This window comes from Bufo bufo, chromosome 1 (assembly GCF_905171765.1).
Source record: "Bufo bufo chromosome 1, aBufBuf1.1, whole genome shotgun sequence".
In the NCBI taxonomy this organism is placed as follows: domain Eukaryota; kingdom Metazoa; phylum Chordata; class Amphibia; order Anura; family Bufonidae; genus Bufo; species Bufo bufo.
In genome coordinates, this window is record NC_053389.1 from 827,226,434 (window position 1) to 827,238,983 (window position 12,550).

At 41.0% G+C, this 12,550-nt stretch overlaps 1 protein-coding gene across 1 annotated transcript; it reads right to left on the reverse strand.

The window, feature by feature from the left end:
• Positions 1–8,861: 8,861 nt before the first annotated feature.
• LOC120989827 (olfactory receptor 11L1-like) lies at positions 8,862–9,797 on the reverse strand. The gene has a single exon (XM_040418182.1). The coding sequence runs from the start codon at positions 9,795–9,797 to the stop codon at positions 8,862–8,864; it is 936 nt and encodes a 311-aa protein (XP_040274116.1).
• Positions 9,798–12,550: the final 2,753 nt, after the last annotated feature.

Sequence of the window (12,550 nt, forward strand, 5' to 3'; positions counted from 1 at the left end):
CATGATCTCTGTACAGTCTAATACCTCATCTAATGTGTAGTATCTGGGCCCATCCACCAGCAGCAAGGTGACCTCGATAAGGATTGAGACCTAGCTCTAATTCCATGCTGTTTGTAGGCATCATGAGTGATGTCATTAACCCATTAATCCTTCATAGCCTGTTTGGATTAGGTGGTGTGCATAGCTGACCATGTGCGTCCTGCTCATGGAAGTTTTGCTGGAACAGAGTGATGCAACAGGTCATTGTCTGCTTAACCTCAGAGGTGATAATGGAAGCAGTCCGTTTTTATGGATTCAGCGAACCTTGAAAGTAGATGCCCACAAATAGCATAGAAATAATTTTACATTTATCGAGGTCACCTTGCTGTTTGTGGGTGGGCCCTGATACTTTTTGAACAAAAATACATCTGTTAGAACATCTGATTGCATATTAGATGAGGTATTAGTCGGTGTATAGATCATGCATAGTTAGTCTGAGGAATGCTTGTGTGACTTTCCTTTTAATTAGAACTCTGTGAAACTCATGGAAACTACTCACATCAAGTGTAGGTAACAGCAGCTCTGCTCACTGATAGTCCAGAGGAACCCCCAAAATTGCTACAGAATAGTCTGAGAAACAGAGGAGCGTAGGATACCATAAAACACTTTATTGCAGTGCTTCTCAAATAGTGGGGCGCGCCCCCCAGGGGGGGCGCCAGGCTCCGTAAAGGGGGGCTCGTTCAGGGCCGGCCTTTGGGGTGTACGGGCTGTGCGGCCGCACAGGGCGCCATAGCAACAGGGGCGCCGGGCGGCCGACAGCTCGCAGTGTAATATGCGGCAGGGAGATGAGCGCTTCCATTGTGGAAGCGCTCATCTCCCGTCTGATCAGAGGCCGGTGAAGGCGCTGGACCCGATGTACGGAGCGGGGGCCGGGGGAGGGACTGGGAGGAGGAGATGGGGGCCGGCAATAGCGGTTGGGCGGTGCGGTCACTGTACTATAGCCCCGCCCCACCGCTCCCTCCGGTATACTAATATAAAATGTATTATTGAATTAAAAGTTATTAAACATGCCCCCCTCACTCCTAATAGTACCGTATATCCGAATTTCTTCTGTATAATGCCGGCAGGCAGGCCGGGCGGCCGGCTCGTCCCTCAGTGATGTCACTTGCCTGCGCCGCCTGCTTTATGAATGAAGCAGGCGGCGCAGACAAGTGACGTCACTGAGGGACGCGCCGGCCGCCCGGCCCACCTGCCGGCATTATACAGAAGAAGTTCGGATATACGGTACTATTAGGAGTGAGGGGGGCATGTTTAATAACTTTAAACGGCGGCGGCGGGCACACGGAATCTGTGGATGGCACAGTTAAGGGGTGGGGGTCTGTGGATGGCACTGTTATGGGCTGGGGGGGCACTGTGGATGGCACTGTTATGGGGTGGGGGGTCTGTGGATGGCACATATATAACAGTGCCAGCCACAGATCTCCCTGTAACATTGCCAGCCACAGATCCCCCCATAAGTGTCCGTCATCCACAGATCCCCCCATAAGTGTCCGTCATCCACAGATTCCCCCATAAGTGTCCGTCATCCACAGATTCCCCCATAAGTGTCCGTCATCCACAGATTCCCCCATAAGTGTCCGTCATCCACAGATTCCCCCATAAGTGTCCGTCATCCACAGATTCCCCCATAAGTGTCCGTCATCCACAGATCCCCCCATAAGTGTGTGTCCGATCCACATTTCTTTCTTTTTTTATTCTCTTATACGTTAATAAGGATACAGTGTTATGCAGAGGTGAACTTATAACAATTTTATAGACAAATGATACTATTTACAGTCGCGCGGGGGGCGCAAAATGTTTTCTTCTTCCTAGGGGGGGCATGACAGAAAATAATTGAGAAGCACTGCTTTATTGTATGAAGGTGTTTTTGGAGGCATTCACCTCTTTCCTCAGAGATACAGCATAGAAAATGTGCAGTGCTGTATCTGAGGAAGGAGGTGGAACGCTTCCAAAAACACTTCATACAATAAATTGGTTACTTGGTAGCCCATAAAACTAAGAATTACAGTAATTGAAATGGTGAAAGGTAAAACAGAAGTCTCTTATTAGTCCAGCTTCTACTTCTATATATTTATTACTGAAACTCTTGTATAGTAAATTTGAGGTTTAGCCAGTAGTGCTCCCAGGATCATAACTAGAAATTTGATTCTGCAGCTTCGTCAAACTTCAACAATAAATTCACTTCATTACAAATTATTTAGTATCGAATCGCTATGTTAAAACCCCATTAAGCCCATTTTTAGTGGCCTCTTAGACAAAAGTGCATCTGTCTACTACAGGCCGTTAACTTTAGTGCAATATGGCCTTTTTGGTAAAAAAAATAAATTTATGAATCACATTTGCTGGAGAAAGTACATAGTCCCCTAACAAAAAAAACATGCTCATACCTGCTAGACACCGACATTTTTTAGAAGAGATCAAACCATTGTGGTAACGAATAATTTTCCCTAAAATGGCGGCTGAAGTTGTCTTAGAATGGACGAAAAAAAAACAACTCATCCACCTGCTCGTGCAGAGGCAGTCCTCTCCTCTCTTGATTAAAAAAGACCTGTGCTAAGCATGATGATGTCACAGCACACTCCCAGAACTATCACGTTTAATCAAGAGAGGAGCGGACTGCCTCTGCACGAGCAGGTGGATGAAGGTTTTTTATATTTTTTTCGTCCTTTCTAAGACAACTTCAGCCGCCATTTTAGGGAAAATTATTTGTTACCACAATGGTTTGATCTCTTCTAAAAAATGTTGGTGTCTAGCAGGTATGAGCATGATTTTTTTTGTTAGGGGAGTAAGTACTTTCTCCAGCAAAAATTGCTGGTGGGGAAAGGGTCAAATCGGTTGACCCAACGGTTGGGCGATCTGGAGGATTTTGCATGCATTTACGTTCACTGATGATTCTAATATGTCTGAGGAAGGCTCATTGAGCCGAAATGCATCACATAACTAAGATAATGTGGCAATAAATAGCACAATATACAGGGTGGGCCATTTATATGGATACACCATTTTGAAGTCGGCCATTTTGAATCCAACTTTTGTTTTTTCAATAGGAAGAGGGTCATGTGACACATCAAACTTATTGGGAATTTCACAAGAAAAACAATGGTGTGCTTGGTTTTAACGTAACTTTATTCTTTCATGAGTTATTTACAAGTTTCTGACCACTTACAAAATGTGTTCAATGTGCTGCCCATTGTGTTGGATTGTCAATGCAACCCTCTTCTCCCACTCTTCACACACTGATAGCAACACCGCAGGAGAAATGCTAGCACAGGCTTCCAGTATCCGTAGTTTCAGGTGCTGCACATCTCGTATCATCTGAAGGCAATCGTCTATGCTGTGAAGATACGAGATGTGCAGCACCTGAAACTACGGATACTGGAAGCCTGTGCTAGCATTTCTCCTGCGGTGTTGCTATCAGTGTGTGAAGAGTGGGAGAAGAGGGTTGCATTGACAATCCAACACAATGGGCAGCACATTGAACACATTTTATAAGTGGTCAGAAACTTGAAAATAACTCATGAAAGAATAAAGTTACGTTAAAACCAAGCACATCATTGTTTTTCTTGTGAAATTCCCAATAAGTTTGTGTCACATGACCCTCTTCCTATTGAAAAAACAAAAGTTGGATTCAAAATGGCAGACTTCAAAATGACCGCCATGGTCACCACCCATCTTGAAAAGTTTCCCCCCTCACATATACTAATGTGCCACAAACAGGAAGTTAATATCACCAACAATTCCCATTTTATTAAGGTGTATCCATATAAATGGCCCACCCTGTATAATCTACAAGTAAATGCTGGTTTTTTCTTCACACTGTTGGGACAAAAGGATGGACAGTTTGTGTTGAGAAGGCATGGAGGATGATAGATGTTTGTGTGACAAACTCTGGAGAGACAAGATGAGAAATTGTCAAGATGGTCTGGTCTGATTGAAGATGAGGAAAGCGAACATGTAAATCATGCTACTGAATGCAATAAGTACGTATATAATGTTGTATTGTCCTATATGTGTGAAAGTGCTGAAAGACCAGGCTTAGGAAGTTAGGGCTGGTTCAGTGATGTGGTCCACGTCTAACCCTGGCAGCCCCCTCCATATCTTAATATGAGGTAGACGAAATGTGGTTGCTGGTGCTGCCTATTGCAGAGGGGCAGCTTCAGGGGAAGTATTTTGTTCTGCTGGGGCAGTGTTTTGTGCTACAGTGCGGTATTTTGTACAGCTGGGGTGGTATCTTGTGCTGCACTATGGTATTGCTGACTCCATCTGCATCCATCTGCGTTTCAGGGTAATCGACTCTCATAACTGCAGAGCAGAAAGAACTGGCATGAGAACAGTTTAAATTGAGTACCCAAAGGATACTATTTGTCCCTGTAGAGATTGCCTAGTAGACATAAGGAGTCTTTTAGGCCAGGTCAATTACCCCGAGAGCTGTCTGCAGGTGAGAAATTGGTTTATGTATCAAGGTTATGTATCAAGGCCTGTTTGACAAGGTCAAGCACTGACTTATAGGATAGCAACTAAAGATTACTGAATCAATTCTAAACAAATGGGATTCATTATGAATTTCACAAAAATTTGTCAATGAAACAAATCCTAAGATTTTTTTATTCGTTTGTAATGAATGACGTAAAAAAAGTGTCCACAGCCAATATATTGTGAATATCAGCGGGATAACTACAAGGGAGGAAGAAGATGGAGGATCACATGACACTGGGAGGAAATAGGGTGAAGGGCTTGCCCTGATTGACGGACCGCTCATTCAGCCAATCAGGAACAGACTTCAGGAAGATGTTTTGCTGAGAATGTCATACAACATGATTCAGCTTCTGACCTGGAAGGGTGTTATGTGGCAGTATCTGACAAAAAATAAATAAAAAAAATAAGCTATTACATACACAAGCCACTTATATAGTGTGATAGAGAAACTATACAGGTATATAATTGGGTAGATTTTAGGAGATTTGATGAGGGAAAGCATTAGAAAAGCTTTGAGGGAGTGAAGGACTGGTAACCCAGTTGTATGTTTAATACAGATGCTGGCTGGCAGCTAGTTCGACTTTCCGAAAACCCCTGCAAGAAAAGAAACTCATTTTCTCTGTACATGAGTACAGTTTCTACAGTTCATAGGCTTATTGATAACACCCCAACAGCATTCTGCTGCAAACACTGACGAATAGCAATTTTTTTTTCTTCTAAAAATCATTTCAGAGGAATTGTAGCAAATACATTATACGGTAATCAATAACGCCAATAATGTCAATTATACCAATGTTATTAAACGTGTTGCATATTATTACATGATAATGGGTAGTTATTGCAAAAGCATTTTACGACAATCGATAGCACCATTGTTATAATTGTTTTATTAAACACATAGCATTGCAGCAAAAGCATTTTACTGCAATAAGTCCATTTTTATACCCATATTTTTAAATATATATTTCAAAGACATTTCAGCGCAAAGATTGCATTTTCATACCTGTGTTATTGAACGCATCACTGCATCAGACTGTGAAGTTCAGACATTTTACTACATAAATTGCATTGTTATAATATACTCCTGTTAGTGAACACATAGGGTGACATTTATCATGTGTGTATTATTATTTTATCATGTATGTATTATGCATTGTGATTGTCGATATTGCCTCCTTTGCTGGCTTGATTCATTTTTCCATGACATTATACACTGTGACCACTTTAAAAAGAAGCGTGGGTCCTAAATGTCACAGATAACGCAGCAATTGACATGTGGTGAGACATTTTTACACCAAAAACCAGATAAATGTCTGCCATAGTTCAAAAACAGTTTACCATAAAAAAGCATTATTTTACCTATGTTATTGAACGCATAGACATTTCACTGTGAAAATTGCATTTTTATGTCTGTGTAATTGAATGCATTACTGCATGAGACAATGTAGTTCCAGACATTCCACTTCAAAAATTGCATTGTTATACCCATGTTATTGAACACAGAGTTCAAATACATTTTACCACAAGCATTGCATTATTGCCAAAGTAAATTGTCAATACCAGTGTGTAGTGTGTTTGTAGAAGAGAAGGGATATTTCATTATCCCTTTTTAAATTACAGAACACAACATTTGATAACCTACATACCAAACCCTTGACTTTTCCATTATGAGCTTCATTATAAAATGTCTGGAAAACAGAAGAGTGGAAAATGAAAGACCCCAGCCTCACCATCCAAGATTCAGAATGTGGGTAGTAACAGCAGATGCAGCACCAACCACTAGTATTAGTACGATACAGTTCTCCCTGTCTTCTCATAGGTGTCACATTATTTTGGGGAACTGCATAAGATTGTGGACTGGATGGCTCACTCCTCGTCACTCTCAGAGCAGGATCATGTGGCTATCATCTCTGAGTCTTACACTGTGCCTTGGAGAAAGGCATTACAGCAACCATGATGGTTGCGATCAGGAAAGTAGTAGCATTAGTGGCACTCGGGGCAAATACCGAGCAGGGAATCAGGAGTGGGGCCAAGGAGTCCACAATGACATATAACAAGAGCTCAGGTGGATATAAAATGGAGCTGACATGTCTTGTGTCCCCTAGCCAATCAGATTTGTCAGCATCCCCCCCAGGACATAAAGAAATGGGGTGACATCATTCATCTCGTAGTTCTGCCGACTGACAAATAAAGTGGCCTCCTCAAAGAGCCTGAGCAAATGACACTTGTCACTTTTACTATAAATAATCCTCTTCTATGTTTATGCACAAACCTTCTTTCCTCTAGAACCAGAGGATATTCCCTCGTCACAGTTCTGGGAATAAATAGATGATGGGATTGATCTCTGTACAGACCCCAGATACATTTATACATGGTTATTATATCTCCCCTTAGTTGTCTTTTTTCTAAACTGAATAACCCTAACTTTGATCATCTTTTGGACCCTATAGTCTCCCTTTGCTCTCCCTATGTTCTCCCTATAGTGTGTACAAACTTTACCTACGATCTCCATGCACTGTCCCTGATCTCTTCCTATCCATTTTTTTTTATTAAAAGTTTTGTAAAACACTGTCCCTAGCACCTGTCATGTCTCTCCTTATGCACAGATCACTGTAAAATGGTGGAGATCGGGCTGGATGAGGCTTTTATAGGTGGTGACATCACAGGAGATGCCTATCTTCTGATTGGCTGTCTGAATGCCATTATGGGTCATATTGCAATTCCGGGCTTCTTACTTTCACTTTGTAACATGTGCAGCAGCCAATGAAATTGAAATTTGGATCACATTCAATTTGTTTAGCTTCCATTTACTAGTCTTTATTCACTTCTACTACTACTACTAGCATCCCTAAATGGCTGCACACAATTCTATTGCCCTGTCTATTGTTCCTTGTTGTGTTGCCACTATTATTGTGGCCAGATGACACTATTAAACTTCCCTTTCCACATCCACACTGTAATGCTGTTGCTCCCAATTAAAAGGGATAATTTTTCTAGGCTTGTTCAGAACTATGAGCCACTCTTTCTTCTGACATTAACATGTGTGTGTGTTTGCACAGGGGCAGGGATCTGCCTCCATCCAAGGCATAATTTTTGTAAGCTTGGTCCCAACAAGCCACTTTTTTATCCCATAACAACATGTATGTTCGAACACCATCTGCCCTGATAAGGGTCAATTTCTGGAAGATTTCTAATATGAAAAAGAATAACACATGTGACGACGCTGTGTGTTTTTAAACATGCTGCTTGTAAACATTAACAACCATGCATTTACACATAGTTATGTATGTCAGTGTCACTATTTGACATTATTTGGTATTGTTGTCTTTGTTTTCAAAAGCTTAGGAGGAGGGAAGGAAATGAGCAAATTGTGTAAAAATAAAGTAATTTTCAAGCCAACTGGTTCATCTTTAATTTATGTAAATCAATTCATACACAAATTGCATTTGCTCATCTCTATATATATAGTTTTACGTTCATCTGGCTGTACTGGGGGTGTTTTCTGGGGGTTGAGACAAGTTGTGAGAAATTAGCACATCCTTACATTTTTTCACAGTCATGAAACTGATGACATCAGTGAAAAAATGGATAAACTAAACAAATTCACAAGAAGAAACTGAAGCAAATCTAAAAGAAAATCATCTGAACTCAGATATTACTCAGTCCTCTCTCTCTCTCTCTCTCTCTCTCTCTCTCTCTCTTTTGTTCATGATGATGATGAATTGAAAGGGGTTATACAGTAATGGACAATGATGACCTATCCTCAGGAATGATCATCATTATCAGATTGCCAATCAGCTGTTACAGGGCACTGCCATGCTCAAAGTATATATAGTACAGTGGCTATTCTTGGTATTGCCGCTCAGCCCCATTCACTTCAGTGTACGGTGATGTCACATGGCCTAGGAGGAGGTCACACCACTCACGGAGCACTGGCCTCTTCTAATAGCTGATCAGTGGGGATCCCGGGTGTTGGACAACTACCTATCTGATATCGATGACCATTTATGAGGATACTGTAGGTTATCAATATTAATTACTGGATAACCCCTTCAAGAAAATGGGAAGAAAAGAAGGAGGCATTTGTTAGAATAGCACTAAATCTGCATATTATGGAAGAAAGATCTGGACCATAGAGGTAGATCTGTGTGTGGTATGTGAGACCAGTAAGGGTCCAAAGAAGCACCCATGAGGAATGCCAAGTGAAAGTGGTTGAGGAGTAATGTCATGCTTTAATTTCAGCCAACAGTTGTGAGGAAATCCACCAAAATGTGTTATATGTGATATCCATGACATCAGTGTCTGTCTTTTATCATTGTATTTCTATCTTCAAATAATACTGCACATTAAACATTGTCACTAGCTGAGAAATGGTTGGATATTTTCCTAAAGAAAATTCTAGAAAACTGCCTTTGGATTTCTTGGTTCCTGAAACAATAAATCAGTGGATTTAACAATGGTGTCCCCAACGTGTACATAAGAGATAATGTCTTAATCTTTTCGGAGTGACCTCCTGAAGGAAATAGATATATGCTAAGAAGTGAGCCATAGTAGGTACCTACAACGAGTAGGTGGGAGCTGCAAGTTGAGAAGGTCTTCTTTCTTCCTGTAGATGATGGTATTCCAATAATTGTCCAGAAAATGGATACGTAGCTACCTAAGACAGTCAGGAAAGGCAATAAGACTATGACAATGGCAAAGAAAAATGTTTCTAGGACAACAGGTGATACATCTGAGCAAGAAAGCTCAAGCATGGGAATGAAGTCACAATAGAAGTGGTCGATGGTCATGCTACCACAAAAATCCAACTGACAAATTAATAAGACGGTTATCAGGACAAATAAAAAGCCAAGTAACCATGACCATATTGCCAGATGGAGGCACAACTTACTGTTCACTACTATGGTGTAATGTAATGGGACACAGATGGCTACAAATCGGTCAAAGGACATGACAGTAAGCAGATAGCATTCAGTAGCAGTGCATGAAGCAAACATATAGAACTGGATAAGACAACCAGAAAATGAAATGGTGCTGCCACCTTCTAATGTGATGTGCATCATGTTGGGGACAATATTCGAGGAGAACAGGAAATCACAAACTGACAGGTGGCTCAAGAAGAAGTACATGGGGGACTGTGAAAGGTGACTGGAGGACACTAAGGTGACAATTAGAAGGTTTCCACTTACAGTCATGGCATAAATGCTAAGTATGAATATAAAGAAAAGTGTCTTGTAGTTGTCAATGTTCTGGAATCCTGTGAGGTAGAAATCTGTGACCATCGTAGAGTTTATTTGCAACATAATCTGTCAGTAGAAAAAGACATTTGAAATGAGTTTGCCCAGCACTCTTCTTCCATCAACAGTTTTTTTCAATATATAACCAAGACTTTTGGTGGCGTGAGTAGAGGGAATATGATGTGTCTCCTGATGTCGCTTTTGTTAGGGTGTTAGATCTGCACTCCAATTTACATTAATTTCGGGTGCTCATGAGAGGGAAAGTTCTGTAGATTAGGAATATCCACGTCACTCCAAGTTAATTCTTTGCAATTACTTTTACTAATAAAGGAAACATATTTACAATAAGTGGTTTTCCATACAGTGTAGTTATATCCAGGACAAAAAAATGAATATTAGTCACATAACATTGTCTATCAGGAGACCTTTTTCAACGGGATCTATAAATAATAGATCTGGTAAATGGTTTTAGACTGAATACACAAGTACAGAATAGGTAGGATTAAGAAGAAGAGGGGAAAAGGGATGGCCTTCCCATCTCTGGACCTCCTTCCTTCCCAGTTCCACTCTTCTTCTTAATCCTACCTAATCTGTACATTCTGTACATTGTGTATCCATTGTGTAAACCATTTAGCATATTCACTCACCTAAAGAATTATTAGGAACACCATACTAATACGGTGTTGGACCCCCTTTTGCCTTCAGAACTGCCTTAATTCTACATGGCATTGATTCAACAAGGTGCTGATAGCATTCTTTAACAGGCTGCCCTCTCACTCCTTGCCTGAGATTAGGTTCCTAGTTTACTAGTTCAACCAGTGAAGATGTACTATTCTGATTGTCTGCCCATGTACAGACTTCTGCCTGTTAACCAACTATCGTACTCCACTGCCTGCCCTGATCTTAGCCTGTTTACCATACTGACTCTTTGCTTGGATGGTTTCACAAAATTACACAAACTCTGCTTGACTTGACTTCTGCCTGTTTACCAACTATGAGTATTGCTTAACCCCCTGGTACTTTTCACTGGTGTCCCTAATCCACATGTGTCAGCTGCCAACTGCATCAGGACTATTCCAGGAGGTAGTAGCTTGGTGGCTCTTCTGAAGCAAAGGCCAGTTCCCTGTACAGGGGTTAAAGGATGAAAACCAGGGGATCACCAGAATAACTTCTTTAGGACTAGCTCAAAGTCAAACTGGTTAGTTGGCACAGGGGGTACTCACCCACTACCAGCTACAACAATACACCACAATGTTAACTGCCCACCTCCTTCTATGAGCATACATTGACAAATGCTCTGATATTGGGGATCAAAATGCCCCCTTTCAAATAATACAAGGCAATGCAATACCACAGTAGGGCTTGGGGCTGTTTTGGGGGAATCTTTTAGAAATTCTTAACACCTGATGGCACAAGAAGTGGACATAGATGTGACTTTAAACTATCAATGCAAAATCCGCAACTTTCCCCTCCCTACTGTAATGTTGAATATTTTTGTGTTGCGTTGATAAATATATACAGTACAGACCAAAAGTTTGGACACACCTTCTCATTCAAAGAGTTTTCTTTATTTTCATGACTATGAAGGCATCAAAACTATGAATTAACACATGTGGAATTATATACATAACAAACAAGTGTGAAACAACTGAAAATATGTCATATTCTAGGTTCTTCAAAGGAGCCACCTTTTGCTTTGATTACTGCTTTGCACACTCTTGGCATTCTCTTGATGAGCTTCAAGAGGTAGTCCCCTGAAATGGTCTTCCAACAGTCTTGAAGGAGTTCCCAGAGATGCTTAGCACTTGTTGGCCCTTTTGCCTTCACTCTGCGGTCCAGCTCACCCCAAACCATCTCGATTGGGTTCAGGTCCGGTGACTGTGGAGGCCAGGTCATCTGGCGCAGCACCCCATCACTCTCCTTCATGGTCAAATAGCCCTTACTTTCAAAGTTTTCCCAATTTTTCAGCTGACTGACTGACCTTCATTTCTTAAAGTAATGATGGCCACTCGTTTTTCTTTACTTAGCTGCGTTTTTCTTGCCATAATACAAATTCTAACAGTCTATTCAGTAGGACTATCAGCTGTGTATCCACCTGACTTCTCCTCAATGCCACTGATGGTCCCAACCCCATTTATAAGGCAAGAAATCCCACTTATTAAACCTGACAGGGCACACCTGTGAAGTGAAAACCATTTCAGGGGACTACCGCTTGAAGCTCATCAAGAGAATGCCAAGAGTGTGCAAAGCAGCAATCAAAGCAAAAGGTGGCTACTTTGAAGAACCTAGAATATGACATATTTTCAGTTGTTTCACACTTGTTTGTTATGAATATAATTCCACATGTGTTAATTCATAGTTTTGATGCCTTCAGTGTGAATCTACAATTTTCATAGTCATGAAAATAAAGAATACTCTTTGAATGTGAAGGTGTGTCCAAACTTTTGGTCTGTACTGTAAGTATTAAGGGAGTGATACCTTTAGCCTACCTGAAGAAGGAGCCTTTGTGCTCTGAAAGCTTTCAATATGTTTTTTTTTTTCCTGGTTAGCCTATAAAGGTATCCCTTAATACTTATGTATTTATTAACGCAAAATTATTCAACATCACATTGTATTTTTTGGCTAACACGGTACTATGCAATTCTTACCACACACCCTCCCTACTGTGTCATATCTTATTCCTAAAACTGGTGTCTTCACACGTTGTTAAGGGACTTTGGGCAGTATAGAAATCTACATCTTGTTGTGACTGCTTCCTCTGCACTTCCTATAGCAATTCTCTTGGAGATGGGACTAAC

What these genes read in the sequence shown, in the direction of transcription:
- LOC120989827 (XM_040418182.1), bottom strand. Translation starts at nt 9,797, where the DNA reads ATGGTCACAGATTTCTACCTCACAGGATTCCAGAACATTGACAACTAC.